General features: G+C 43.9%; 1 protein-coding gene across 1 annotated transcript in view; it reads right to left on the reverse strand.

The window, feature by feature from the left end:
* The window catches only part of LOC106584860 (anoctamin-2), a 128,833-nt gene that overhangs the window by 64,823 nt on the left and 36,268 nt on the right, over nucleotides 1-27,742 (reverse strand). The window contains exons 6-11 of the mRNA XM_082968267.1: nucleotides 21,958-22,013; nucleotides 21,827-21,874; nucleotides 21,595-21,659; nucleotides 21,321-21,455; nucleotides 19,308-19,468; nucleotides 9,972-10,054 (exon numbers count right to left, since the gene is read on the reverse strand). Of these exons, the coding sequence (XP_082824393.1) occupies nucleotides 9,972-10,054; nucleotides 19,308-19,468; nucleotides 21,321-21,455; nucleotides 21,595-21,659; nucleotides 21,827-21,874; nucleotides 21,958-22,013 (548 nt within the window). The remainder of the gene's footprint in view (nucleotides 1-9,971; nucleotides 10,055-19,307; nucleotides 19,469-21,320; nucleotides 21,456-21,594; nucleotides 21,660-21,826; nucleotides 21,875-21,957; nucleotides 22,014-27,742) is intronic.

Here is a 27,742-nt window from a genome sequence, read left to right on the forward strand (position 1 = left end):
AAGTTCCCATTTATAGATAATCAGGTCAAACATACCCAGTTATCAATAATCAGGTAAAACATGCCCATTGACAGATAATCAGGTAAATGAAATCAAACTTTGTCACATGCGCCGAATACAACAAGTGTAGACCTTACTGTGAAATGCTTACTTACACACCCTTAAAACCTGTTAGGGCTAGGGGGCAGTATTGACACGGCTGGATAAAAAACATACCCGATTTAATCTGGTTACCACTCCTACCCAGTAACTAGAATATGCATATACTTATTACATATGGATAGAAAACACCCTACATTTTCTAAAACTGTTTGAATGGTGTCTGTGAGTATAACAGAACTCAAATGGCAGGTCAAAACCTGAGAGATTCCTTTACAGGAAGTGGCCTGTCTGACCATTTCTTGAACTTCTTTTCCATCTCTATCATTTACTAAGGATCTCTGCTCTAACGTGACACTTCCCACGTCGTCCATAGGCGCTCAGAGCCCGGGAAAAAACAGAATGTCGTCATTCCAGCCCCAGGCTGAAACACATTATCGCCTTTCTCAAGTGGCCGATCAAGGGACACTGGGCTTATGCGCGTGACCCCGACCGCCCCCGCCTTTGGGATTTTTTCCTCTGTTTGCCGAAAAGGAGATTCCCTGTCGGAATATTATCGCTTTTCTACGAGAAAAATGTTGTAAAAATTGATTTTAAACAGCGGTTGACATGCTTCGAAGTACGGTAATGGAATATTTAGAATTTTATTGTCACGAATTGCGCCATGCGCGCGACACTTCTTTACTATTTCGGATAGTGTCTGGAACGCACGAACAAAACGCCGCTATTCGGATATAACGATGGATTATTTTGGACCAAACCAACATTTGTTATTGAAGTAGCAGTCCTGGGTGTGCATTCTGACGAAGACAACAAAAGGTAATCAAACTTTTATAATAGTAAATATGATTATGGTGAGTGCTAAACTTGCCGGGTGTCTAAATAGCGAGCCCATGATGCCTGGGCTATGTACTTAGAATATTGCAAAATGTGCTTTCACCAAAAAGCTATTTTAAAATCGGACATATCGAGTGTATAGAGGAGGTCTGTATCTATAATTCTTAAAATAATTGTTATGCTTTTTGTGAACGTTTATCGTGAGTAATTTAGTAAAATGTTAGCGAATTCCCCGGAAGTTTGCGGGGGGTATGCTAGTTCTGAACGTCACATGCTAATGTAAAAAGCTGGTTTTTGATATAAATATGAACTTGATTGAACAAAACATGCATGTATTGTATAACATAATGTCCTAGGGTTGTCATCTGATGAAGATCATCAAAGGTGAGTGCTGCATTTAGCTGTCTTCTGGGTTTTGGTGACATTATATGCTGGCTTGAAAAATGGGTGTCTGATTATTTCTGGCTTGGTACTCTGCTGACATAATCTAATGTTTTGCTTTCGTTGTAAAGCCTTTTTGAAATCGGACAGTGTGGTTAGATTAACGAGAGTCTTGTCTTTAAATGGCTGTAAAATAGTCATATGTTTGAGAAATTGAAGTAATAGGATTTTTAAGGTTTTGAAAATCGCGCCACAGGCTGGCAGTGGCTGTTACGTAGGTGGGACGCAAGCGTCCCACCTAGCCCATAGAGGTTAACCAACAGTACAGTTCAAGAAAGAGTTAAGAAAATATTTACCAAACAATCTAAAGTCAAAAATAATAAAAAGTAGCACAATAAAATAACAATAATGAGGCTAAATACAGGGGGTACCGGTTCCCTAGTCAATGTGCGGGTATACAGGTTAGCCGAGATATTTTATACATGTAGGTAGGGGTGAAGAGACTATGCATAGATAATAAACAGCAAGTAGCAACAGTGTAAAAACGTAAATAGCCCGGGTGGCCATTTGATACATTTTTCAGCAGTCATATGACTTGGGGGTAGAAGCTGTTAAGGAGCCTTTTGGTCCTAGACTTGGCACTCCGGTACCGCTTGCCGTGCGGTAGCAGAGAGAACAGTCTATGACGTGGGTGACTGAAGTCTGACAGTGTTTTGTGCTTTCCTCTGACACCGGCAAATATTTAGGTCCTGGATGGCAGGAAGCTTTGCCCCAGTGATGTACTGGGCCGTACGCACTACCCTCTGTAGCGCCTTACGGTCAGATGCAGAGCAGTTGCCAAACCAGGCAGTGATGCAACCAGTCAGGATGCTCTCGATGGTGCAGCTGTATAACTTTTTGAGGATCTGGGGACCCATGCCAAATCTTTTCAGTCTCCTGAGGGGGAAAAGGTTTTGTCGTACCCTCTTCCCGACTGTCTTGGTGTGTTTGGACCATGTTAGTTTGTTGGTGATGTGGACACCAAGAAGCTTGAAATTCTCCATCTGCTCCACTATAGCTCCGTCAAGGTGAATGGGGAGTGTTCGGCCCTCCTTTTCCTGTAGTCCACGATCAGCTCCTTTGACTTGCTCACGTTTTGGGGAGAGGTTGTTGTCCTGGCACCACACTGTTGTCGGTGATCAGGCCTACTACTGTTGTGTCGTCGGCAAATTTAATGATGGTATTGGAGTTGTGCTTGGCCATGCAGTTGTGGGTGAAAAGGGAGGACAGGAGGGGACTAAGACAACACTCCTGAGGGGCTCCCATGTTGAGGATCACCATGGCATATGTGTTGTTACCTACCTTTACCCCCTGGGGGCGGCCCGTCAGGAAGTCCAGGATCCAGTTGCAGAGGAAGGTGTTTAGTCCCAGGGTCCTTAGCTTATTGATGAGCTTTGAGGGCACTATGGTGTTGAATGCTGAGCTGTAGTCAATGAATAGCATTCTCACGTAGGTGTTCCTTTTGTCCAGGTGGGAAAGGGTAGTGTGGAGTGCAATAGAGATTGCATAATCTGTGGATCTGTTGGGGTGGTACGCAAATTGGAGTGGGTCTAGGGATTCTGGGATAATGGTGTTGATGTGAGCCATGACCAGCCTTTCAAAGCACTTCATGGCTACAGACTTGAGTGCTACTGGTCGGTAGTAATTTAGGTAGGTTAGCTTGGTGTTCTTGGGCACAGGGACTATGGTGGTCTGCTTGAAATACGTTGTTATTACAGACTCAGACAGGGAGAGGCTGAAAATGTCAGTGAAGACACTTGCCAGTTGGTCAGCGCATGCTCACAGTACACGTCCTGGTAATCCGTCTGGCCCTGCGGCTTTGTGAATGTTGACCTGTTTAAATGTCTTACTCACATCGGCTACGGAGAGCGTGATCACACAGTCGTCCGGAGCAGTTGATGCTCTCATGCATGCTTTAGTGTCGCTTGCCTCAAAGCGAGCAGAGAAGTTATTTAGCTCGTCTGGTAGGCTCGTGTCACTGGGCAGCTCGCAACTGTGCTTACCTTTGCAGTCCGTAATAGTTTGTAAGTCCTGCCACATCCGACGAGCGTCAGAGCCGGTGTAGTACGATTCAATCTTAGTCCTGCATTGACGCTTTGCCTGGAATTTCTTCTAACCATCCCGGTTAGAGTCCTGCTCCTTGAAAGCGGCAGCTCTAGCCTTTAGCTCAGTGTGGATGTTGCCTGTAATCCATTGCTTCTGGTTGGGGTATATACGTACAGTCACTGTGGGGATGACGCCATCGATACACTTATTGATGAAGCCAGTACTGATGCCATCGGAAGAATCCTGGTACATATTCCAGTCTGTGATAGCAAAATATTCCTGTAGCTTAGCATCTGCGTCATCTGACCACTTCCTTATTGAGCGAGTCACCGGTACTTCCTGCTATAATTTTTGCTTGTAAGCAGGAATCAGGAGGATATAGTTATGGTCAGATTTGCCAAATGGAGGGCGAGGGAGAGCTTTGTATCCGTCTCTGTGTGTGGAGTAAAGGTGGTCTAGAGTTTTTTTTCCCTCTGTTTGCACATTTAACATGCTGGTAGGTTTAAGTGGTTTAAGTTTCCCTGGTTTAAGTTTCCCTGCATTAAAGTCCCCGGCCACTAATAGCGCCACCTCTGGATGAGCGTTTTCCTGTTTGCTTATGGCCTCATACAGCTGGTTGAGTGCCATCTTAGTGCCAGCATCGGCCTGTGGTGGTAAATAGACAGCTACGAAAAATATAGATGAAAACTCTCTTGGTAAATACTGTGGTCTACAGCTTATCATGAGATACTCTACCTCAGGCGAGCAAAACCTTGAGACTTCCTTAATATTAGATTTTGTGCACCAGCTGTTATTTACAAATAGACACAGACCGCCACCCCTTGTCTTACCGGAGGCAGCTGTTCTATCCTGCCGATGGACAGAAAACCCAGCCAGCTGTATGTTATCCATGTTGTCGTTCAGCCACAACTCGGTGAAACATAAGCTATTACAGTTGTTAATGTCCTGCTGGTAGGATATTTGTGATTGGAGCTCCTCCATTTTGTTATCCAATAATTGCAGGTTGGCTAATAGGACTGACGGTAGAGGGGGATTAGTCACTGACCGTCGGATCCTTACAAGGCACCCCGACCTACGACCCCGATATCTCCGTCTCTTCTTCATGTGAATGATGGGATTTGGGCCTTGTCGGGTGTCTGAAGTAAATCCTTCGCATCTGACTCGTTAAAGAAAAAGTCTTCGTCCAGTACGAGGTGAGTAACCACCGTCCTGATATCCAGAAGCTCTTTTCATCATAAGATACGGTGGCAGAAACCTTCTTTACAAAATAAGTTTCCAATAACGTGTAAAAACACACACAGTAGCACTATTGGTTAGGAGGCCGTAAAACGGCGGCCATCTCTTCCGGCGCCGTCATAATATCCATGCTGTTAAATCAGCTTCTTGATATGCCCCACCTGTCAGGTGGATGGATTATATTGGCAAAGGAGAAATACTATTTAACAGGGATGTAAACAAATTTGTGCACAAAATTTGAGAGAAATTAGCTTTTTGTGCGTATGGAACATTTCTGGGATATTTTATTTCCGCTCATGACACATTGGACCAACACTTTACATGTTGCGTTTATATTTTTATTTAGTATGCATATGAAGTGGGTAGAACAGGGTGTAAACATTGAAGGGACCAGTGTTACTATATACATAGGGCAGGGTCTCAAGGTGCAGGGTAGAATGCTGGGTGGTAGCTGAATAGCAACAATTTCACATCACTCCAGTGTTAACTTGCTAAATTGTAATTACTTCGCTACTATGGCCTATTTATGGCCTTACCTCCTCATGCTATTTGCACACACTGTATATAGACTTTCTTTTTTTCTATTGTGTTATTGACTGTACGCTTCTTTACTCCATGTGTTACTCTGTGTTGTATTTGTCGCACTGCTTTGCTTTATCTTGGCCAGGTCGCAGTTGTAAATGAGAAGTTGTTCTCAACTAACCTACCTGGTTAAATAAAGGTGAAATAAATAAAAATTATGACTAAGTTCATGGCAGGGTGCTGACTATAACAGTCTGATCGCCTGGAGATAGAAGCATCAGACCGAGAGACTGAAAAACAGCAACTGTACTGTCTCTGCCTTCTAGATGGTAGTGCGGTGAACAGGCCGTTCACGGGTGGCTGAGGTCCTTGATGATCTTCTTGACCCTGGTGTAAAGCGTTGGGCTGACTGCAGCACTCTCTGGAGAGCCCTGCAATTGCGGACAGTGTAATTGCCATACCAGGCAGTGATACAGCCCGACAGGATGCTCTCAATGGTGCATCTGTAGAAGTTTGTGAGGGTCTTAAGGGCCAAGCCAAATTCCTTCAGGCTCCTGAGGTTGAAGGGGTGCTGGACCATTTCAGGTTGTCGGTGATGTGCATGCCGAGGAGCAGATAGCACACTGCTTAAATAGACCCTGAAGCGCTTAAAAACAGCGTGGCCAGTAATAAACTGCTTCTGAACATCTCTAAAACCCAAGAGCATTGTATTTGGTACAATTCATTCCCTAAGCTCTAGACCTCAACTGAATCTGGTAATGAATGGTGTGGCTGTTGAAGAAGTTGAGGAAACTAAACTAATTGGTGTTAACTTCATTTGTAAAATGTCATGTCAAAGCATACAGATTCAATGGTTGTAAAGATGGGGAAAGGTTTGTCCATAATAAAGAGATCTGCTGCTTTTTTTGACACCACACTCCAAAAAGCAAATCCTGCAGGCTCTAGTTTTATCTTATCTTGATTATTGTCCAGATATGTGGTCAAGTGCTGCAAGGAAAGACCTAGTTAAGCAGCTGCTGCCCCAGAACAGAGTGGCACATCTTGATCTTCATTGTAATCAGAGGGTTAATATAAATACAATGCATTCCAGTCTCTCTTCTTCTTTTTACAAGACTCATTAATGTGTTAAAAATTCCAAATTGTTTGCATAGTCAACTTACACACACTTACCACACCAAATATGCCACCAGGGGTCTCTTCACAGTCCCCAAATCCAGGCCAAATTCAAGAAAGTGTGCAGTATAATATAGAGCAATTATTCCATGGTGTGGACCACAGGAAGAGCCGAGGTTGCTTTTGTAACAGCTAATGGGGATTCCAATAAAATAACAAATACAGAAGCAGCTCTTTCTCCAGCTAGCTAACTGCATTAACAGATCCAGAAGCAGCTCTTCATCCAGCTAGCTCACTGCTTTAACAGGCCCTAAAGCAGCTCTTTATCATCTCACTGCTTTAACAGGCCCTAAAGCAGCTCTTTATCCATCTCACTGCTTTAACAGGCACTGAAGCAGCTCCTTATCCATCTCACTGCTTTAACAGGCCCAGAAGCAGCTCTTTATCCATCTCACTGCTTTAACAGACCCTAAAGCAGCTCTTTATCCATCTCACTGCTTTAACAGGCACTGAAGCAGCTCTTTATCCAGCTCACAGCTTTAACAAACCCTGAAGTTGCTCTTTATCCAGACAGCTCACAGCTTTAAAAGACCCTGAAGCAGCACTTTATCCAGACAGCTCACTGCTATAACAAACCCTGAAGCAGCTCTTTATCCAGACAGCTCACTGCTATAACAAACCCTGAAGCAGCTCTTTATCCAGACAGCTCACAGCTTTAACAAACCCTGAAGCAGCTCTTTATCCAGACAGCTCACAGCTTTAACAGACCCTGAAGCAGCTCTTTATCCAGACAGCTCACTGCTATAACAGACCCTGAAGCAGCTCTTTATCCATCCAGCTCACTGGTTTAACAGACCCTAAAGCTGCTCTTTATCCAGCCAGCTTACTATTTTAACAGAACCTCAAACAACTCTTTATTCAGCTCACTGCTTTAATTAAAACCTGTTAGGGCTAGGGGGCAGTATTGACACGGCTGGATAAAAAAACATACCCGATTTAATCTGGTTACCACTCCTACCCAGTAACTAGAATATGCATATACTTATTACATATGGATAGAAAACACCCTAAATTTTCTAAAACTGTTTGAATGGTGTCTGTGAGTATAACAGAACTCATTTGGCAGGCAAAACCCTGAGACATTTTCTGACAGGAAGTGGATACCTGATGTGTTGTATTACCTTTAAACCTATCCCATTGAAAAACACAGGGGCTGAGGAATATTTTGGCACTTCCTATTGCTTCCACTAGATGTCACCAGCCTTTACAAAGTGTTTTGAGTCTTCTGGAGGGAAATCTGACCGAACAAGAGCCATGGAACGATGATGGCCCATTAGACACCTGGCGCGCGAGTTCATGTTGGGTACCCTCGTTCCAATACGTTATAAAAGAGTATGCATTCGTCCACCTTGAATATTATTCATGTTCTGGTTAAAAAAGGCCCTAATGATTTATGCTATACAACGTTTGACATGTTTGAACGAACGTAAATATATTTTTTCCCCTCGTTCATGACGAGAAGTCCGGCTGGCTAGGATCGTGTGCTAACAAGACGGAGATTTTTGGACATAAATGATGAGCTTTTTTGAACAAAACTACATTCGTTATGGACCTGTGATACCTGGAAGTGACATCTGATGAAGAGAATCAAAGGTAATGGATTATTTACATAGTATTTTCGATTTTAGATCTCCCCAACATGACGTCTAGTCTGTATCGCAACGCGTATTTTTCTGGGCGCAGTGCTCAGATTATTGCAAAGTGTGATTTCCCAGTAAGGTTATTTTTAAATCTGGCAAGTTGATTGCGTTCAAGAGATGTAAATCTATAATTCTTTAAATGACAATATAATATTTTACCAATGTTTTCTAATTTTAATTATTTAATTTGTGGTGTTGAATTGACTGCCGGTTATTGGAGGGAAACGATTTCCTCAACATCAATGCCATAGTAAAACGCTGTTTTTGGATATAAATATGAACTTGATAGAACTAAAAATGCATGCATTGTCTAACATAATGTCCTAGGAGTGTCATCTGATGGAGATTGTAAAAGGTTAGTGCATCATTTTAGCTGGTTTTATGGTTTTGGTGACCCTGTCTTTGAAAATGACAAAACATTACACACAACTCTTGTAAATGTACTGTCCTAACATACTCTAAATTTATGCTTTCGCCGTAAAACCTTTTTGAAATCGTAAAACGTGGTTAGATTAAGGAGATGTTTATCTTTCAAAGGGTGTAAAATAGTTGTATGTTTGAAAAATTTGAATTTTGACATTTATTTGGATTCAAATTTGCAGCTCTTGAAATGCACCTGCTGTTGATGGAGTGCACCACGGGTGGGACGCTAGCGTCCCACCTAGCCCATAGAGGTTTTAACAGACCTTGAAGCAGCTCTTTTTCCAGCTAGCTCACAGATTTAACAGACCCTGAAAAAGCTCTATTTAGCCAGGCCACTGCTTTAAAATACCCTAAAACAGTTTTTTACCGAGCTAGCTCACTGCTTTCATCGAACCTGAAGCAGCTCTTAATCCAGCTAGCTTCTTTAACAGACCTAGAAGCAGCTTTTTATCCAGCTAGCTCACTAATTCACCAGACTCTGAAACAGATATTTATCCAGCTAGCTCACTGCTTTTACAGATCCAAAAGCAGCTCTTCATCCAGCTAGCTCACTGCTTTAACAGATCCAGAAGCATCTCTTTATCCAATTCACTGCTTTAACAAACCCTGAAATATTTATTTATCCAGCCAGCTCACTGGTTTAACAAAGCCTGAAACATCTCTTTATCCAGCTCGCTGTTTTAACACACCCTGAAACATCTCTTTATCCAGCTCGCTGCTTTAACAGACCCTGAAACATCTCTTTATCCAATTCACTGCTTTAACAAACCCTGACATATTTATTTATCCAGCCAGCTCACTGGTTTAACAAAGCCTGAAACATCTCTTTATCCAGCTCGCTGTTTTAACACACCCTGAAACATCTCTTTATCCAGCTCGCTGTTTTAACACACCCTGAAACATCTCTTTATCCAGCTCGGTGCTTTAACAGACCCTGAAGCAGCTCTTTATCCAGCTTGCTGCTTTAACAGACCCTGAAGCAGCTCTTTATCCAGCTTGCTGCTTTAACAGACCCTGAAGCAGCTCTTTATCCAGCTTGCTGCTTTAACAGATCCTGAAACATCTCTTTATCCAGCTCGCTGCTTTAACAGACCCTGAAAAAGATGTTTATCCATCTAGCTCACTGCTTTTACAAGAAAACTCCTACCTGAGATTGAGTTATTTTTTTATTTAGTTTATTTAGCAAATGTTTTCTTTTAACTGCATTGTCGCTTAGGGCTTGTAAGTAAACATTTCACGGTAAGGGCTACACCGATTTTGTATTCGGTGCATGTGACAAATACAATTTGATTTGATTATAGGCATGCTGCCTGAGTGATGACAGTGTGGGGTGTTTGTGTGTGTGTGGTGTGGTGGTGTGGTGTGGGGTGGTGTGGTGTGTGAGTGGTGTGGTGTGTGTGAGTGGTGTGTGAGTGTTGTGGTGTGGGTGGTGTGGGTGGTGTGGTGTGGTGTGTTTTAAGAGGATAATCTGCGAAGACGATGAGCTGGTATCATTCACCTCTTGACATCATAGAGCAGCAGGTCATGACTCTAGTAATGCTAACATGCCGTTTAAATCGGTGTGTCTGGTCCTACCTCCTCGTCCTCCAGACTGGTCAGATCCCAGGCATGTTTCAGACACATCTGCCTCCTCTTCCAGTGCTCCAGAAAAAAAGCAGCTAAACACACACACACCACACACCACACACACACAAAAACGTTAAAAGGACCTGAAATGTATCAGAACTCTGTGGCCAAAGCCCCTAAAAGCTAGGTAGCTTAATTTGTTGCTAGTAAGTAGAGGCAGTAGTGGGTTAAGTAGGGGCAGTAGCGGGTAGACAGGGGAAGTAGGGGGATAGGTAGGGGCATTAGGGGGTAAGTAGGGGCAGTAAGGGTGCTAGGTAGAGGCAGTACAGGGGTAGGTAGGAGCAGTAGGGGGATAGGTAGTTGCGGTAGAAAGTAGGTAGGGGCAGTATGGGACAGGTAAGGTCAGTAGGGGTAGGTAGGGGCAGTACAAGGGTAGTTAGGGGCAGTAGTGGGTAGTTAGGGGCAGTAGAGGACAGGTAGAGGCAGTAGGGGGTATGTATAGGCAGTAAGGTGGTAAATAGGGGCAGTAGGGGTAGTACAAGGTAGGTAGGGGCAGTATGGGACAGGTAAGGTCAGTAGGGGTAGGTAGGGGCAGTACAAGGGTAGTTAGGGGCAGTAGTGGGTAGTTAGGGGCAGTAGGGGACAGGTAGAGGCAGTAGGGGGTATGTATAGGCACTAAGGTGGTAAGTAGGGGTAGTACAAGGTAGGTAGGGTCAGTAGGGGGTAGCTAGGGTCAGTAGGGGGTAGCTAGGGTCACTAAGGGGTAGATAAGGTCAGTAGGCGGAAGGTAGGGTCAGTAGGGGGTAGGTAGGGTCACTAAGGGGTAGGTAGGGTCACTAGGGGGTAGGTAGGGTCACTAGGGGGTAGGTAGGGTCACTAGGGGGTAGGTAGGGTCACTAGAGGATAGGTAGGGTCACTAAGGGGTAGGTAGGGGAAGTAAGGGGATAGGCAGGGGAAGTAAGGGGTAGGTAGGGGAAATAAGGGGGCAGGCAGTGGAGGTAGGGGAAAGGTAGGAGCAGTAGTGGGTAGGTAGGGGAAGTAGGGGACAGGTAGAAGCAGTAGAAGGTAGTTAGGGGAAGTACGGAGGATAGTTAGGGGCAGATAGGGGCAGTATTATTATACAGTTGAAGTCAGAAGTTTACATACACCTTAGCCAAATACATTTAAACTCTGTTTTTCACAATTCCTGACATTTAATCCTAGTAACAATGTCCTGTCTTAGGTCAGTTAGGATCACCACTTTATTTTAGGAATGTGAAATGTCAGAATAATAGTAGAGAGAGTGATTTATTTCAGTTTTTATTTCTTTCATCACATTTCCAATGGGTCAGAAGTTTACATACACTCAATTAGTATTTGGTAGCATTGCCTTTAAATTGTTTAACTTGGGTCAAACGTTTCGGGTTGCCTTCCACAAGCTTCCCACAATAAGTTGGGTGAATTTTGGCCCATTCCTCCTGACAGAGCTGGTGTAACTGAGTCAGGTTTGTAGACCTCCTTGCTTGCACACGCTTTTTCAGTTCTGCCCACAAATTTTCTATGGGATTGAGGTCAAGGCTTTGTGATGGCCACTCCAATACCTTGACTTAGTTGTCCTTATGCCATTTTGCCACATCTTTGGAAGTATGCTTGGGGTCATTGTTCATTTTGAAGACACATTCGCGACCAAGCTTTAACTTCCTGACTGATGTCTTGAGATGCTGCTTCAATATAGCCACATAATTTTCCTGCCTCCTGATGCCATCTATTTTGTCAGGTGCACCAGTCCCTCCTGCAGCAAAGCACCCCCACAACATGATGCTGCCACCCCTGTGCTTCACGGTTGGGATGGTGTTCTTCAGCTTGCAAGCCTCCCCCTTTTTCCTCCAAACATAACGATGGTCATTATGGCCAAACAGTTCTATTTTTTGTTTCATCAGACCAGAGGACATTTCACCAAAAAGTACGATCTTTGTCCCCATGTGCAGTTGCAAACCGTAGTCTGGCTTTTTTATGGCGGTTTTGGAGCAGTGGCTTCTTCCTTGCTGAGCGGCCTTTCAGATTATGTCGATATAGGACTTGTTTTACTGTGGATATAGATATTTTGTACCTGTTTCCTCCGGCATCTTCACAAGGTCCATTGCTGTTGTTCTTGGATTGATTTGCACTTTTCACACCAAAGTACGTTCATCTCTAGGAGACAGAACGCGTCTCCTTCCTGAGCGGTATGACGGCTGCGTGGTCCCATGGTGTTTATACTTGCGTACTATTGTTTGTACAGATGAACGTGGTACCTTCAGGCATTTGGAAATTGCTCCCCAAGGATGAACCAGACTTTTGGAGATCTATCAGTGTTTTTTCTGAGGTCTTGGCTGATTTACTTAAATTTTGCCATGTTGTCATGCAAAGAGGCACTGAATTTGAAGGTAGGCCTTGAAATACATCCACAGGTACACCTCCAATTGACTCAAATTATGTCAATTAGCCTATCAGAAGCTTCTAAAGCCATGACATCATTTTCGGGAAATTTTAGGGGAAGTAATGGGTAGTTAGGGGCAGTATGGGGTAGTTAGGGGCAATAGTGGTTAGGTAGTTGTGGTAGGGGGTAGTTAGGGAAGTATGGAATAGTTAGGGGCAGTAAGGGTCATTAGGGGCAGTAGGTAGTTGTAGTTAGGGGCAGTAAGGGGTAGTTATGGGTAGTTAGGGTCCTTAGGGGTTTGGTAGTTGTAGTGGGGGGTAGTTAGGGACATTATGGGGTAGTTAGGGCCAGTAGGGTGTAGTTATGAGCATTTTGGGGTAGTTAGGGTCATTAGGGTTTAGGTAGTTGTAGTAGGGGGTAGTCAAGGGCAGCATGGGATAGTTTGGGGCAGTAGTGGGTAGGTAGCGGTAGTTAGGGGGAATATGGGGTCAGTTAGGGGCAGTAGGGTGTCAGGTAGGGGTAGGTAGGGTTATTAAGGGTTAGGTTTCAGCGGTAGGGGTTAGGTAAGGACTGTAGAGTTGTAGGTAGTTGTAGTAGGGGTTAGGTAGTGGCAGTTAGGGGAAGTAGGGGGTAGTTAGGGGCAGTTAGGGGTCAGTTAGGGGTAGGTAGGGTCATTAGGGGGTAGGTAGGGGCAGAAGGGGGTAGGTAGTAGTAGAAGGGGGTGGTTAAGGCCATTATGGGGTAGTTGGGGCCTGTATGGGGTAGGTAAGGATAGTATGGGGTAGGTAGGGCTAGTAGGGGGTAGGTAGTTGTAGTTAGGGGCGGTATGGGGTAGTTATGGGCAGTAGGCGGTAGTTAGAGGTAGTATGGGGTAGTTAGGGGCGGTATGGGGTAGTTAGGGGCGGTATGGGGTAGTTAGGGGCGGTATGGGGTAGTTAGGGGCGGTATGGGGTAGTTAGGGGCGGTATGGGGTAGTTAGGGGTGGTATGGGGTAGTTGGGATCATTAGGGGTTAGGTAGCAGCATTAGGGGGTTAGGTAAGTGCAGTAGGGTTGTAGGTAGTTGTAGTAGGGGTTTGGTAGAAGCATTAGGGGTTAGATAAGGAGGGGGGGTAGTTAGGGGCGGTAGGGGAAGGTTAAGGACAGTTAGGGGGTAGTTAAAACCTGTTGGGGATAGGGAGCAGTATTTGCACGGCCGGATAAAAAACATACCCGATTTAACCTGTTATGGCTAGGGGGCAGTATTTTCACGGCTGGATAAAAAACGTACCCGATTTAATCTGGTTACTAATCCTACCCAGTAACTAGAATATGCATATACTTATTATATATGGATAGAAAACACCCTAAAGTTATCTAAAACTGTTTGAATGGTGTCTGTGAGTATAACAGAACTCAAATGGCAGGTCAAAACCTGAGAGATTCCTTTACAGGAAGTGGCCTGTCTGACCATTTCTGGAACTTCTTTGCCATCTCTATCTTTTACTAAGGATCTCTGCTCTAACGTGACACTTCCTACGTCGTCCATGGGCGCTCAGAGCCTGGGAAAAATCTGAATGTCGTCATCCCAGCCCCAGGCTGAAACACATTATCGCCTTTCTCAAGTGGCCGATCAAGGGACTGTGGGCTTAGGCGCGTGACCTGGCCGCCTCCGTCTTTGTGATTTTTTTTTTCCTCTGTTTGCCGAAAAGGAGATTCCCGGTCGGAATATTATCGCTTTTCTACGAGAAAAATGGCATAAAAATTGATTTTAAACAGCGGTTGACATGCTTCGAAGTACGGTAATGGAATATTTAGATTTTTTTGGTCACGAATTGCGCCATGCGCACGACCCTTCTTTACCATTTCGGATAGTGTCTGGAATGCACGAACAAAACGCCGCAATTTGGATATAACGATGGATTATTTTGGACCAAACCAACATTTGTTATTGAAGTAGCAGTCCTGGGAGTGCATTCTGACGAAGACAACAAAAGGTAATCAAACTTTTATAATAGTAAATCTGATTTTGGTGAAGGCTAAACTTGCCGGGTGTCTAAATAGCTAGCCCGTGATGCCTGGGCTATGTACTTAGAATATTGCAAAATGTGCTTTCACCAAAAAGCTATTTTAAAATCGGACATATCGAGTGCATAGAGGAGTTCTGTATCTATAATTCTTAAAATAATTGTTATGCTTTTTGTGAACGTTTATCGTGAGTAATTTAGTAAAATGTTAGCAAATTCCTCCGGAAGTTTGCGGGGGGTATGCTAGTTCTGAACGTCACATGCTAATGTAAAAAGCTGTTTTTTAATATAAATATGAACTTGATTGAACAAAACATGCATGTATTGTATAACATAATGTCCTAGGTGTGTCATCTGATGAAGATCATCAAAGGTTAGTGCTGCATTTAGCTGTCTTCTGGGTTTTTGTGACATTATATGCTAGCTTGAAAAATGGGTGTCTGATTATTTCTGGCTTGGTACTCTGCTGACATAATCTAATGTTTTGCTTTCGCTGTAAAGCCTTTTTGAAATCGGACAGTGTGGTTAGATAAAGGAGAGTCTTGTCTTTAAAATGCTGTGAAATAGTCATATGTTTGAAAAATTGAAGTTTTTGTATTTTTGAGGAATTTGTAATTCGCGCCACGCCTATCATTGGAAATTGGAGCAGGTGTTCCGCTAGCGGAACGTCTAGATGTAAGAGGTTAATCTGGTTACTACTCCTGCCCAGTAACTAGAATATGCATATAATTAGTAGATTTGGATAGAAAACACTCTAAAGTTTCTAAAACTGTTTGAATGGTGTCTGTGAGTATAACAGAACTCATATGGCAGTCAAAACCCTGAGACAAATCCTAACAGGAAATGGAAATCTGATGTGTGGAATCACTTCAAACCTTTGCCATTGAAACACACAGGGACTTATTAATCATTTAGCACGTCCTAAGGCTTCCAGTAGATGTCGACAGTCTTTACAAAGTGGTTTGAGTCTTTTATGGTAGAAACTGACCCAAAGAGAGGATTGGGAAGTTGGTCACAGGGGGAGGGCTATTACTACTATGACGCGGGCGCCCATGGGAAACCTTTTGTTCCGAAACATTTAGTAAGACAATGCAATCGTCCGCCTTGAATATTATTGAAGCTTTGGTTGAAAAAGGCCCTAAAGATTTATGTTATACAACGTTTGACATGTTTGAACGAATGTAAATATATATTTTTTGCACATTCGTGGCGACAAGTGTCCTCGCGCTTCAGTACATTATGAGTAGCCTCCGGGAAGGCGCTAACAAGAAGGAACTATTGGGACATAAATTATTAACTTTTTCGAACAAAACTACATTTGTTGTGGACCTGGGAGTCCTGGAAGTGCCTTCTGATGAAGATAATCAAAGGTAAGGGAATATTTACGATAGTATTTTAGATGGTTCCAAGATGGCGCTAACATGTATCGCCTAGCCTATTGTTCTGAGCATACCACATCGTTTATTGCACATTTACATTACATTTAAGTAATTTAGCAGACGCTCTTATCCAGAGCGACTTACAAATTGCAAAGTGTGATTTCCCAGTAAAGTTATTTTTAAATCTGTCAATGCGGTTGTATTCACGAGATGTTAATCTATAATTCTTTGAATGACAATATTATATTTTACCAATGTTTTCGAATAGTAATTTTGTAAATTGTAGCGCTGATCCACCGGAGGCATTTGAGGGAAAATATTTTCTGAACGTCACGTGCCGATGTAAAATGCTTTTTTTATATATAAATATGAACTTTATCGAACAAAAAATGCATGTATTGTGTAACATGATGTCCTAGGAGTGTCATCTGGTGAAGATTGTCAAAGGTTAGTGCTGCATTTAGCTGTGTTTTGGGTATTTGTGATGCATCTAGTTGCTTTGAAAATGGCAGTGTGATTTTTTTTGGCAGGGTACTCTCCTAACATAATCTAATGTTTTGCTTTTGCTGTAAAGCCTTTTTGAAATCGGACAACGTGGATCGATTCAGGAGAGGTGTATCTATAAAATGGTGTAAAATAGTCATATGTTTGAGAAATTGAAGTTATAGCATTTATGAGGTATTTGTATTTCGTGCGACGCGATTCCACTGGCTGTTGACTAGGGTGGGACGTTTGCCCAGACAGGTTAAGGGCAGCTGGGTGTAGTTAGGTCAATTAGGGGTTAGGATAAGGACAGTAGGGTTGTAGGTAGTTAGGGGCAGTAGGGGGTAGTTAGGGGGCAGTAGTGGGCAGTTATGGGCTTTAGGGGGCAGTTAAGGGCAATAGGGGGTAGTTAAGAGCAGTAGGGGTAGTTAGGGCAGTAGGGGGTAGGTTTCAGCAGTAAGGGTTAGGTAAGGACAGTAGGGTTGTAGGTAGTTGTAATATGGGGTTGTTAGGGGCATTAGGGTGTAGTTAGGGGCATTAGGGTGTAGTTAGGGGCATTAGGGGAAGGTTAAGGACAGTAGGGGAAGGTTAGGGACAGTAGGGGCCGTAGGGGGTCGTTAGGGGCCGTAGGGGGTCGTTAGGGGCCGTAGGGGGTCGTTAGGGGCCGTAGGGGGTAGTTAGGGGGTAGTTAGGGGCCGTAGGGGGTCTTTAGGGGCCGTAGGGGGTCGTTAGGGGCCGTAGGGGGTCGTTAGGGGCCGTAGGTAGGGGCCGTAGGTAGGGGCCGTAGGGGGTCGTTAGGGGCCGTAGGTAGGGGCCGTAGGGGGTAGTTAGGGGCCGTAGGGGGTCGTTAGGGGCCGTAGGGGGTCGTTAGGGGCCGTAGGGGGTAGTTAGGGGCCGTAGGGGGCCGTTAGGGGCCGTCGGGGCCGTAGGGGGTAGTTAGGGGCCGTAGGGGGTAGTTAGGGGCCGTAGGGGGTCGTTAGGGGCCGTAGGGGGTAGGTAGGATTATCAGGGGTTAGGTAGCAGCAGTAGGGGTTAGTTAAGGACAGTAATGTTGTAGGTAGTTGTAGTAGGGGTTAGTTAGGTGTTGTATGTGGCAGTTAGGGTTAGTAGGGGGTATTGAGGATCATTAGGGGTTAGTTAGCAGCAGTAGGGGTTAGGTAAGGAAAGTAGAGTTGTAGGTCGTTGTAGTAGGGCATAGTTACAGGCAGTGTGGTGTAGTTAGGGGCAGTAGGGGGTAGATCAAATCAGATCAAATTTTAGTTCTCATATATCGCCGAATAGAACAGGTGTAGACCTTACAGTGAAATGCTTACTTACAAGCCCTTAACCAACAATGCGGTTTAAAGAAAATAAGAAAGTTAAGAAAATATTTACTTAATGAACTAAAGCAAAAAAATCTTAGAGTAACAATAAAATAACAAGGCTATTTACACAGGGTATTACGGTACCGAGTCTATGTGGAGGCTATATACAGGGTGTACCGGTACAGAGTCAATGTGGAGGCTATATACAGGGGGGTACCGGTACAGAGTCAATGTGGAGGCTATATACAGGGGGTACCGGTACAGAGTCAATGTGGAGGCTATATACAGGGGGGTACCGGTACAGAGTCAGTGTGGAGGCTATATACAGGGGGTACCGGTACAGAGTCAATGTGGAGGCTATATACAGGGGGTACCGGTACAGAGTCAATGTGGAGGCTATATACAGGGGGTACCGGTACAGAGTCAGTGTGGAGGCTATATACAGGGGGGTACCGGTACAGAGTCAATGTGGAGGCTATATACAGGGGGTACCGGTACAGAGTCAATGTGGAGGCTATATACAGGGGGTACCGGTACAGAGTCAATGTGGAGGCTATATACAGGGGGTACCGGTACAGAGTCAATGTGGAGGCTATATACAGGGGGTACCGGTATCAAGTCAATGTGGAGGCTATATACAGGGGGTACCGGTACAGAGTCAATGTGAGGGGGTACAGGTAAGTCGAGGTAATTGAGGTAAAATGGTCATGTAAGTAGGTGTAAAGTGACTATGCATAGATAAGAGATTAGCAGCAACATAAAAAAAAGGGGGTCAATGTAAATAGTCTGGGTAGCCATTCGATTAACTGTTTAGCAGTCTTATAGCTTGGGTGTAGAAGCTGTTATTAAGGAGCCTTTTGGACCTAGACTTTGCGCTCCGGTACTGCTTGCCGTGCGGTAGCGGAGAGAACTGACTGTTGTGGCAGGTGTCTGACAATTTTTTGCGTCTTCCTCTATGGGGTAGGTAAGGATAGTAGGGGTTAGGTGTGGCAGTAGGGGGTAGGTAGGGGCTGTATGGGGTAGATAGGGGGCATTGTAAGAGCAGTAAGGGGTAGGTATGGGCAGTAGGGGTTAGGTAGATGTAGTATGTGGTCGGTAGGGACAGTAGAACTTAGGTATTGTATTTGTTATGGATCCCCGCTAGTTCCTGCCAAGGCAGCAGCTTCTCTTCCTGAGGATCCAGCAAAATGAAGCTAGTTTATACCATTTTAAAAACATTACAATACATTCACAGATTTCACAACACACTGTGTGCCCTCAGGCCCCTACTCCACCACTACTACATGTCTACAGTACAAAATCCATGTGTATGTGTGTGGATAGTGAGTATGTTATCGTGTGTGTGTGTGTGTGCATGTGTCTGTGCCTATGTTTGTGTTGCTTCACAGTCCCCGCTGTTCCATAAGGTGCATTTGTATCTGTTTTTAAAAATCTGATTCTCCTGCTGCATCAGTTACCTGATGTGGAATAGAGTTCCATGTAGTCATGGCTCTATGTAGTACTGTGCTCCTCCCATAGTCTGTTCTGGACTTGGGGACTGTGGCATTTCTTGTGGGGTATGCATGGGTGTCCGAGCTGTGCGCCAGCAGCTCAAACAGACAGCTCGGTGAACTCAACATGTCAATTGATTGGGGCATTAGTGGGTAAGTAGGGGTAGGTAGGGGCATTAGGGGGGTAGGTAGGGGCAGTAGGGGGTAGGTAGGAGCAATAGTGGTGTAGGTAGGGGCAGTAGGGTATAGGTATGGGCAGGAAAGTAATTATATATATATATAGATACCCCAGAGGGACATGAAGATGGCGAAGAGGGTGGTAGCTCCGTTGTCAAACAGGTAAGAGGCTCGAGTCAACGAACAGACTGAACTCAGCTTCCAGTAGTCACACACAGCATCACACAGCGGACACATCGTGAAGTTCAGACTGTCATCACACATCTCCTGGCTGAAACACACAAGAACAAACCATAAACACAGCCTGAAGTAATGACTGATCATGGTAACTGGTGTATTGATCATGGTAACTGGCGTATTGATTATGGTAACTGGCATATTGATTATGGTAACTGGCATACTGATCATGGTAACTGGCGTATTGATTATGGTAACTGGTGTATTGATCATGGTAACTGGCATATTGATCATGGTAACTGGCATATTGATTATGGTAACTGGCATATTGATTATGGTAACTGACATAATGATCATGGTAACTGGCATATTGATTATGGTAACTGGTGTATTGATTATGGTAACTGGCGTATTGATTATGGTAACTGGCGTATTGATCATGGTAACTGGCGTATTGATTATGGTAACTGGTGTATTGATCATGGTAACTGGCATATTGATTATGGTAACTGACATAATGATCATGGTAACTGGCATATTGATTATGGTAACTGGTGTATTGATTATGGTAACTGGCGTATTGATCATGGTAACTGGCGTATTGATTATGGTAACTGGCGTATTGATCATGGTAACTGGTGTATTGATTATGGTAACTGGCGTATTGATCATGGTAACTGGCGTATTGATTATGGTAACTGGTGTATTGATTATGGTAACTGACATATTGATCATGGTAACTGGCATATTGATTATGGTAACTGGCATATTGATTATGGTAACTGGCGTAATGATCATGGTAACTGGCGTATTGATCATGGTAACTGGCGTATTGATTATGGTAACTGGCGTATTGATTATGGTAACTGGCGTATTGATTATGGTAACTGGCGTATTGATTATGGTAACTGGCGTATTGATTATGGTAACTGGCGTATTGATCATGGTAACTGGCGTATTGATTATGGTAACTGGCGTATTGATTATGGTAACTGGCGTATTGATTATGGTAACTGGCGTATTGATCATGGTAACTGGCGTATTGATTATGGTAACTGGCGTATTGATCATGGTAACTGGCGTATTGATCATGGTAACTGGCGTATTGATTATGGTAACTGGCGTATTGATTATGGTAACTGGCGTATTGATTATGGTAACTGGCGTATTGATTATGGTAACTGGCGTATTGATTATGGTAACTGGCGTATTGATTATGGTAACTGGCGTATTGATCATGGTAACTGGCGTATTGATCATGGTAACTGGCGTATTGATCATGGTAACTGGCGTATTGATCATGGTAACTGGCGTATTGATTATGGTAACTGGCGTATTGATTATGGTAACTGGCATATTGATCATGCTAACTGAAGTATTGATCATGCTAACTGAAGTATTGATCATGCTAACTGAAGTATTGATCATGCTAACTGAAGTATTGATCATGCTAACTGAAGTATTGATCATGCTAACTGAAGTATTGATCATGGTAACTGACGTATTGATCATGGTAACTGACATATTGATCATGGTAACTGAAGTATTGATCATGCTAACTGAAGTATTGATCATGGTAACTGAAGTATTGATCATGCTAACTGAAGTATTGATCATGGTAACTGAAGTATTGATCATGCTAACTGAAGTTATTGATCATGCTAACTGAAGTATTGATCATGCTAACTGAAGTATTGATCATGCTAACTGAAGTATTGATCATGCTAACTGACGTATTGATCATGGTAACTGAAGTATTGATCATGCTAACTGACGTATTGATCATGCTAACTGAAGTATTGATCATGCTAACTGAAGTTATTGGAAAATTGTTATGAAGACTAACTAAGGACAGGATTCAACAATCAGTCAAGTAAAGAGAGACATATTGGTGTACAGAAAGCACGGGAGAGAGAATGAGGACTGTGTGTGGTGTGGATGTGTACCTGGGCACATTAGTGTTGACAGTGAGGACACCATAGAGGAACACTATGAGGCCCAGTAGAGAGGGCGGGACCAACATCCGGGTGTAAACTCCCATCCAGGCAAAGTACAGACCAATCGCCTCCCCAAAATACTTCCTGTTAGAGGTCAGAGTCAATATAGTACTTCTTATTACAGGTCAAACAGACACACTTTAGGTTATACCTGAGTGGGTCCAGACAGACACACTTTAGGTTATATCTGAGTGGGTCCAGACAGACACACTTTAGGTTATACCTGATTAGGTCCAATGGCTGGTATTTGAACATCACTCCATAGTTGGCCCACTCCTCATATAGGAGCTGAAACACACACACACACACACACACACACACACACACACACACACACACACACACACACACACACACACACACACACACACACACACACACAATTTAGTTACCGCTGTTTCTCTGGAATCATAAGACATGCTAAAGGACACTGCTGACCAATCACATCAGCTCACCTGTCTGTCGTTCCTCTGATCCCGCCCTCCTTTCCTGGTGAATGACCCCTGAGGACAGAACAGTGTTACCTCTAACCCCATGACCTTAACTTCTTAACACCATGTTATCATGGGGATGGAATCATACTCACATCGTGTGGAGGAAAGGCAGAGTTATAGACACCAGTAGCTAATAACGATGAGATACCTGATAGAGAGAGAGAGAGACAGAGATATAGACACCAGTAGCTAATAACACTGAGAAACCTGATAGAGAGAGAGAGAGAGTTATAGACACCAGCAACTAATAACACTGAGATACTTGATAGAGAGTTATAGACACCAGTAGCTAATAACACTGAGATACCTCATAGAGTTATACACACCAGCAACTAATAACACTGAGATACCTCATAGAGAGTTATACACACCAGCAACTAATAACACTGAGATACCTCATAGAGAGAGAGATATAGACACCAGTAGCTAATAACACTGAGATACCTCATAGAGAGATATAGACACCAGCAACTAATAACACTGAGATACCTCATAGAGAGAGAGAGAGAGAGACAGAGATATAGACACCAGTAGCTAATAACACTGAGATACCTCATAGAGAGATATAGACACCAGCAACTAATAACACTGAGATACCTCATAGAGAGAGAGAGAGAGAGAGACAGAGATATAGACACCAGTAGCTAATAACACTGAGATACCTCATAGAGAGTTATACACACCAGTAGCTAATAACACTGAGATACCAGATAGAGAGAGAGGCAGAGTTATACACACCAGTAGCTAATAACGATCAGATACCTGATAGATGTAAGATGGCGCCAGAGAAGAAGGCAGACGTTTTACGTGCCCCCAGCCGATTGTGTTATTTGTTAGTTTATTTGCGTTGTTTTTTACTTATTTTGTACATAATGTTGCCGCTACCGTCTCTTATGACTGAAAATAACTTCTGGATATCAGGACTGAGATTTCTCACCACGGATTTCTTTTACGACTCTGACGAACCCGACACGAAGGCTATACTGCTTGCTCAGGAAGAGGCCCGGATCCCCGTGGAGGCAGAGGAAGAGGTGCCGAAGAGCGGGCTGCCTTCTGAGAATTTGTAGGAGATTGAATAAACCCCCACTTCCCTCCATTCTGCAAACGTCCTTGGAGAATAAAATTGCCGAGTTACGCGGAAGATTAAACTACCAACTGGACATTAAAAACTGTAACATCTTATGCTTCACGGAGTCGTGTCTGAACGACGACACTATCAACATACAGCTGGCTGGTTATACGCTGTATCGGCAGGATAGAACAGTGGACTCTGGTAAGACAAGGGGTGGCGGACTATGTATTTTTGTAAAAAAACTGCTGGTGCACGATATCTAAGGAAGTCTCGAGCTATTGCTCACCAGAGGGAGAGTATCTCATGAAAATCTGTCAACCACATTACCTACCAAGAAAGTTTTCCTCTGTACTATTCGTAGCTGTTTACATACCACCACAGTCAGAGGCTGGCACTAAGACAGCATTGAATGAGATGTATTCCGCCATAAGCAAGCAACAAAACACTCACCGAGGCAGCGCTCCTCGTAGCCGGGGACTTTAATGCAGGGAAACTTAAATTTGTTTTACCAAATTTCTATCAGCATGTTAAATGTGCAACCAGAGGAAAAATAACTCTGGACCACCTTTACTCCACACACAGAGACGCATACAAATCATCCTCCATTTGGCAAATCTGACCATAATTCTATCCTCCTGATTCCTACTTACAAGCAAAAATTGAAGCAGGAAGCACCAGTGACTAGATCAATAAAAAAGTGATCAGATGAAGCGGATGCTAAGCTACAGGACTGTTTTGCTATCACAGACTGGAACATGTTCCGGGATTCATCCGATGGCATTGAGGAGTACACCACATCAGTCATTGGCTTCATCAATAAGTGCATTGATGACGTCGTCCCCACAGTGACCGTACGTACATGGCCCAACCAGAAGCAATGGATTACAGGTAGCATCCACACTGAGCTAATGGCTAGAGCTGCTGCTTTCAAGGAGCAGGACTCTAACCCTGAAGCTTATAAGAAAAACTGATATGCCCTCCGACGAACCATCAAACAGGCAAAGCATTAACTTCACTAGGGTAGGGGGCAGCATTCGGAATTTTGGATGAAAAGCGTGCCCAAAGTAAACTGCCTGCTACTCAGGTCCAGAAGCTAGGATATGCATATAATTGGTAGATTTGGAAAGAAAACACTCAAAAGTTTCCAAAACTGTTAAAAATATCTGTGAGTATAACAGAACTGATATGGCAGGTGAAAACCTGAGGAAAATCCATCCAGGAAGTACTATTATTTTGAAAGGCTGTTTTTCCATTGAAAGCCTATCCACCATACAAAGACTTAGGACCCAGTTCACGATCTCTATGGCTTATTCTACATGTGGCCAGTCTTTAGGCATTGTTTCAGGCTTTTACTCTGAAAAATGAGGGAGATACAGCACTCTCAATGAGTGGACAGTGGAAATTTCCAGACATGAGTTCAGCGCGTGATCGGGAGCGCGCCTTTCTTGTTTCTCCTTTTCTGTTGACGAAGCTTTGGTCCGGTTGAAATATTATTGATTATTTATGACAAAAACAACCTGAGGATTGATTTTAAACATCGTTTGACATGTTTCTACGAACTTTTATTGTACTTTTTTGATTTTTAGTCTGTCTGTTGTGACCGCGCTTTGTTCCAATGGATTGCTGAACAAAACGCAACAACAAAACTGAGGTTTTGGACATAAAGAGGGACATTATCGAACAAAACCAACATTTATTGTGTAACATGGAGTCTTGTGAGTGCAAACATATGAAGATCATCAAAGGTAAGTGATTGATTTTATCACTATTTCTGACTTTTGTAACTCCTCTACTTGGCTTGTTACTGTTTGTAATGATTTGTCTGCTGGGCGCTGTTCTCAGATAATCGCATGGTATGCTTTCGCCGTAAAGCCTTTTTGAATTCTGACACCGTGGTTGGATTAACAAGAAGTTAATCTTTAAACCAATGAATAACACTTGTAAGTTTCATGAATTTTTATAATGAGTATTTCTGTTTTTGAATATGGCGCTCTGCAATTTCACTGGATGTTGGCCAGGTGGGACGCTAGCATCCCACACCCCCTAGTGAGGTTAATACAGGACAAGGAGTGGCACTCCAACCCGGAAGCTTATAAGAAATCCCGCTATGCCCTCCGATGAACCATCAAACAGGCAAAGCTTCAATACAGGACAAAGATCGAATTGTACTACACCGGCTCTAATGCTCGTCGGATGTGGCAGGGCTTGCAAACCATTACAGACTACAGACTATGACACAAGCCTACCAGACGAGCTAAACTACATCTATGCTCGCTTCGAGGCAAATAACACTGAAACATTCATGAGAGCACCAGCTGTTCTGGAAGACTGTGTGATCACGCTCTCATCAGACGATTTGAGTAAGACCTTTAAGCAGGTCAACATTCACAAGGCCGCAGGGCTAGATGGATTACCAGGACATGTACTGCAAGCATGTGCTGACCAACTTGCAAGTGTCTTCACTGACATTTTCAACCTCTCCCTGTCCGAGTCTGTAATACCAACATGTTTTAAGCAGACCACCATAGTGCCTGTGCCCAACAACACTAAGGTAACTTGCCTAACTGACTACCGACCCGTAGCACTCACGTCTGAAGCCATGAAGTGCTTTGAAAGGCTGGTCGTGGCGCATATCAACACCATTATCCCAGAAACCCTAGACCGACTCCAATTTGCATACCGCCTCAACAGATCCACAGATGATACAATCTCTATTGCACTCCACACTGCCCTTTCCCACCTGGACCAAAGGAACACCTATGTGAGAATGCTATTCATTGACTACAGTTCAGCGTTCAACACCATAGTGCCCTCGAAGCTCATCAATAAGGTAAGGACCCAGGGACTAAACACCTCCCTCTACAACTGGTTCCTGGACTTCCTGACGGGCTGCCCCCAGGTGGTAAGGGTAGGTAACAACACATCCGCCATGCTGATCCTCAACACAGGGGCCCCTCAGGGGTGCGTGCTCAGTCCCCTCCTGTACTCCTGGTTCACTCATGACTGCATGGCCAGGCACGACTCCAACACCATCATTAAATTTGGCCGTGTGGTGTCAGGACAACAACCTCTCCCTTAACATGATCAAGACAAAGGAGATGATTGTGGACTATAGGAAAAAGAGGTCCAAGCACTCCCCCATTCTCATCAACGGGGCTGCAGCGGAGCAGTTTGAGAGCTTCAATTTCCTTGGTTTCCAAATCACCAACAAATTAACATGGTCCAAGCACATCAAGACAGTCGTGAAAGGGCGTGACAAAACCTTTTCCCCCTCAGGAGACTGAAAAGATTTGGCATGTGTCCTCAGCTGCACCATCGAGAACACCCTGACTGGTTGCATCACTGCCTGGTATGTCAATTGCTCGGCCTCCGACCGCAAGGCACTACAGAGGGTAGTGCGAACGGCCCAGTACATCACTGGGGTCAAACTTCCTGCCATCCAGGACCTCTATACCAGGCAGTGTCAGAGGAAGGCCCTAAAAATTGTTAGACTCCAGGCACCCTAGTCATAGACTGTTCTCTCTGCTACCGCATGGCAAGTGGTACCGGAGCGCCAAGTCTAGGTCCAAGAGGCTTCTAAACTGCTTCTACCCCCAAGCCATAAGACTCCTGAACATCTAATCAAATGGCTACCCAGACTTTTTGCATTGACCCCCCCCTTCTACACTGCTGCTACTCTGTTATTATCTATGCATAGTCACTTTAATAACTCTACCGACACGTACATATTACGTCAATTACCTCGACTAACCGGTGCCCCTGCACATTGACTCTGTACCGTTACCCCCTGTATATAGCCTCCACATTGACTCTGTACCGGTACTGTATATAGCCTCCCCATTGACTCTGTACCGGTACCCCCTGTATATAGCCTCCACATTGACTCTGTACCATTACCCCCTGTATATAGCCTCCACATTGACTCTGTACCGTTACCCCCTGTATATAGCCTCCACATTGACTCTGTACCGTTACCCCCTGTATATAGCCTCCACATTGACTCTGTACCGTTACCCCTGTATATAGCCTCCACATTGACTCTGTACCGGTACCCCCTGTATATAGCCTCCACATTGACTCTGTACCGGTACCCCCTGTATATAGCCTCCACATTGACTCTGTACCGGTACCCCCTGTATATAGCCTCCACATCGACTCTGTACCGGTACCCCCTGTATATAGCCCCGCTATTGTTATTTTTCTGCTTCTCTTTAATTATTTGTTTTTCTTACCTCTTACTTTTTAGGTATTTTGTTAAAACTGCATTGTTGGTTAAGGGCTAGTAAGTAAGCATTTCACTGTGAGGTCTACTACACCTGTTGTATTCAGCATTTCACTGTGAGGTCTACTACACCTGTTGTATTCAGCATTTCACTGTGAGGTCTACTACACCTGTTGTATTCAGCATTTCACTGTGAGGTCTACTACACCTGTTGTATTCAGCATTTCACTGTGAGGTATACTACACCTGTTGTATTCAGCATTTCACTGTAAGGTCTACTACACCTGTTGTATTCAGCATTTCACTGTGAGGTCTACTACACCTGTTGTATTCAGCATTTCACTGTAAGGTCTACACCTGTTGTATTCAGCATTTTCACTGTGAGGTCTACTACACCTGTTGTATTCAGCATTTTCACTGTGAGGTCTACTACACCTGTTGTATTCAGCATTTTCACTGTGAGGTCTACTACACCTGTTGTATTCAGCATTTTCACTGTGAGGTCTACTACACCTGTTGTATTCAGCATTTTCACTGTGAGGTCTACTACACCTGTTGTATTCAGCATTTTCACTGTGAGGTC

Source organism: Salmo salar, chromosome 23 (assembly GCF_965601325.2).
Source record: "Salmo salar chromosome 23, fSalSal1, whole genome shotgun sequence".
Lineage (NCBI taxonomy): Eukaryota > Metazoa > Chordata > Actinopteri > Salmoniformes > Salmonidae > Salmo > Salmo salar.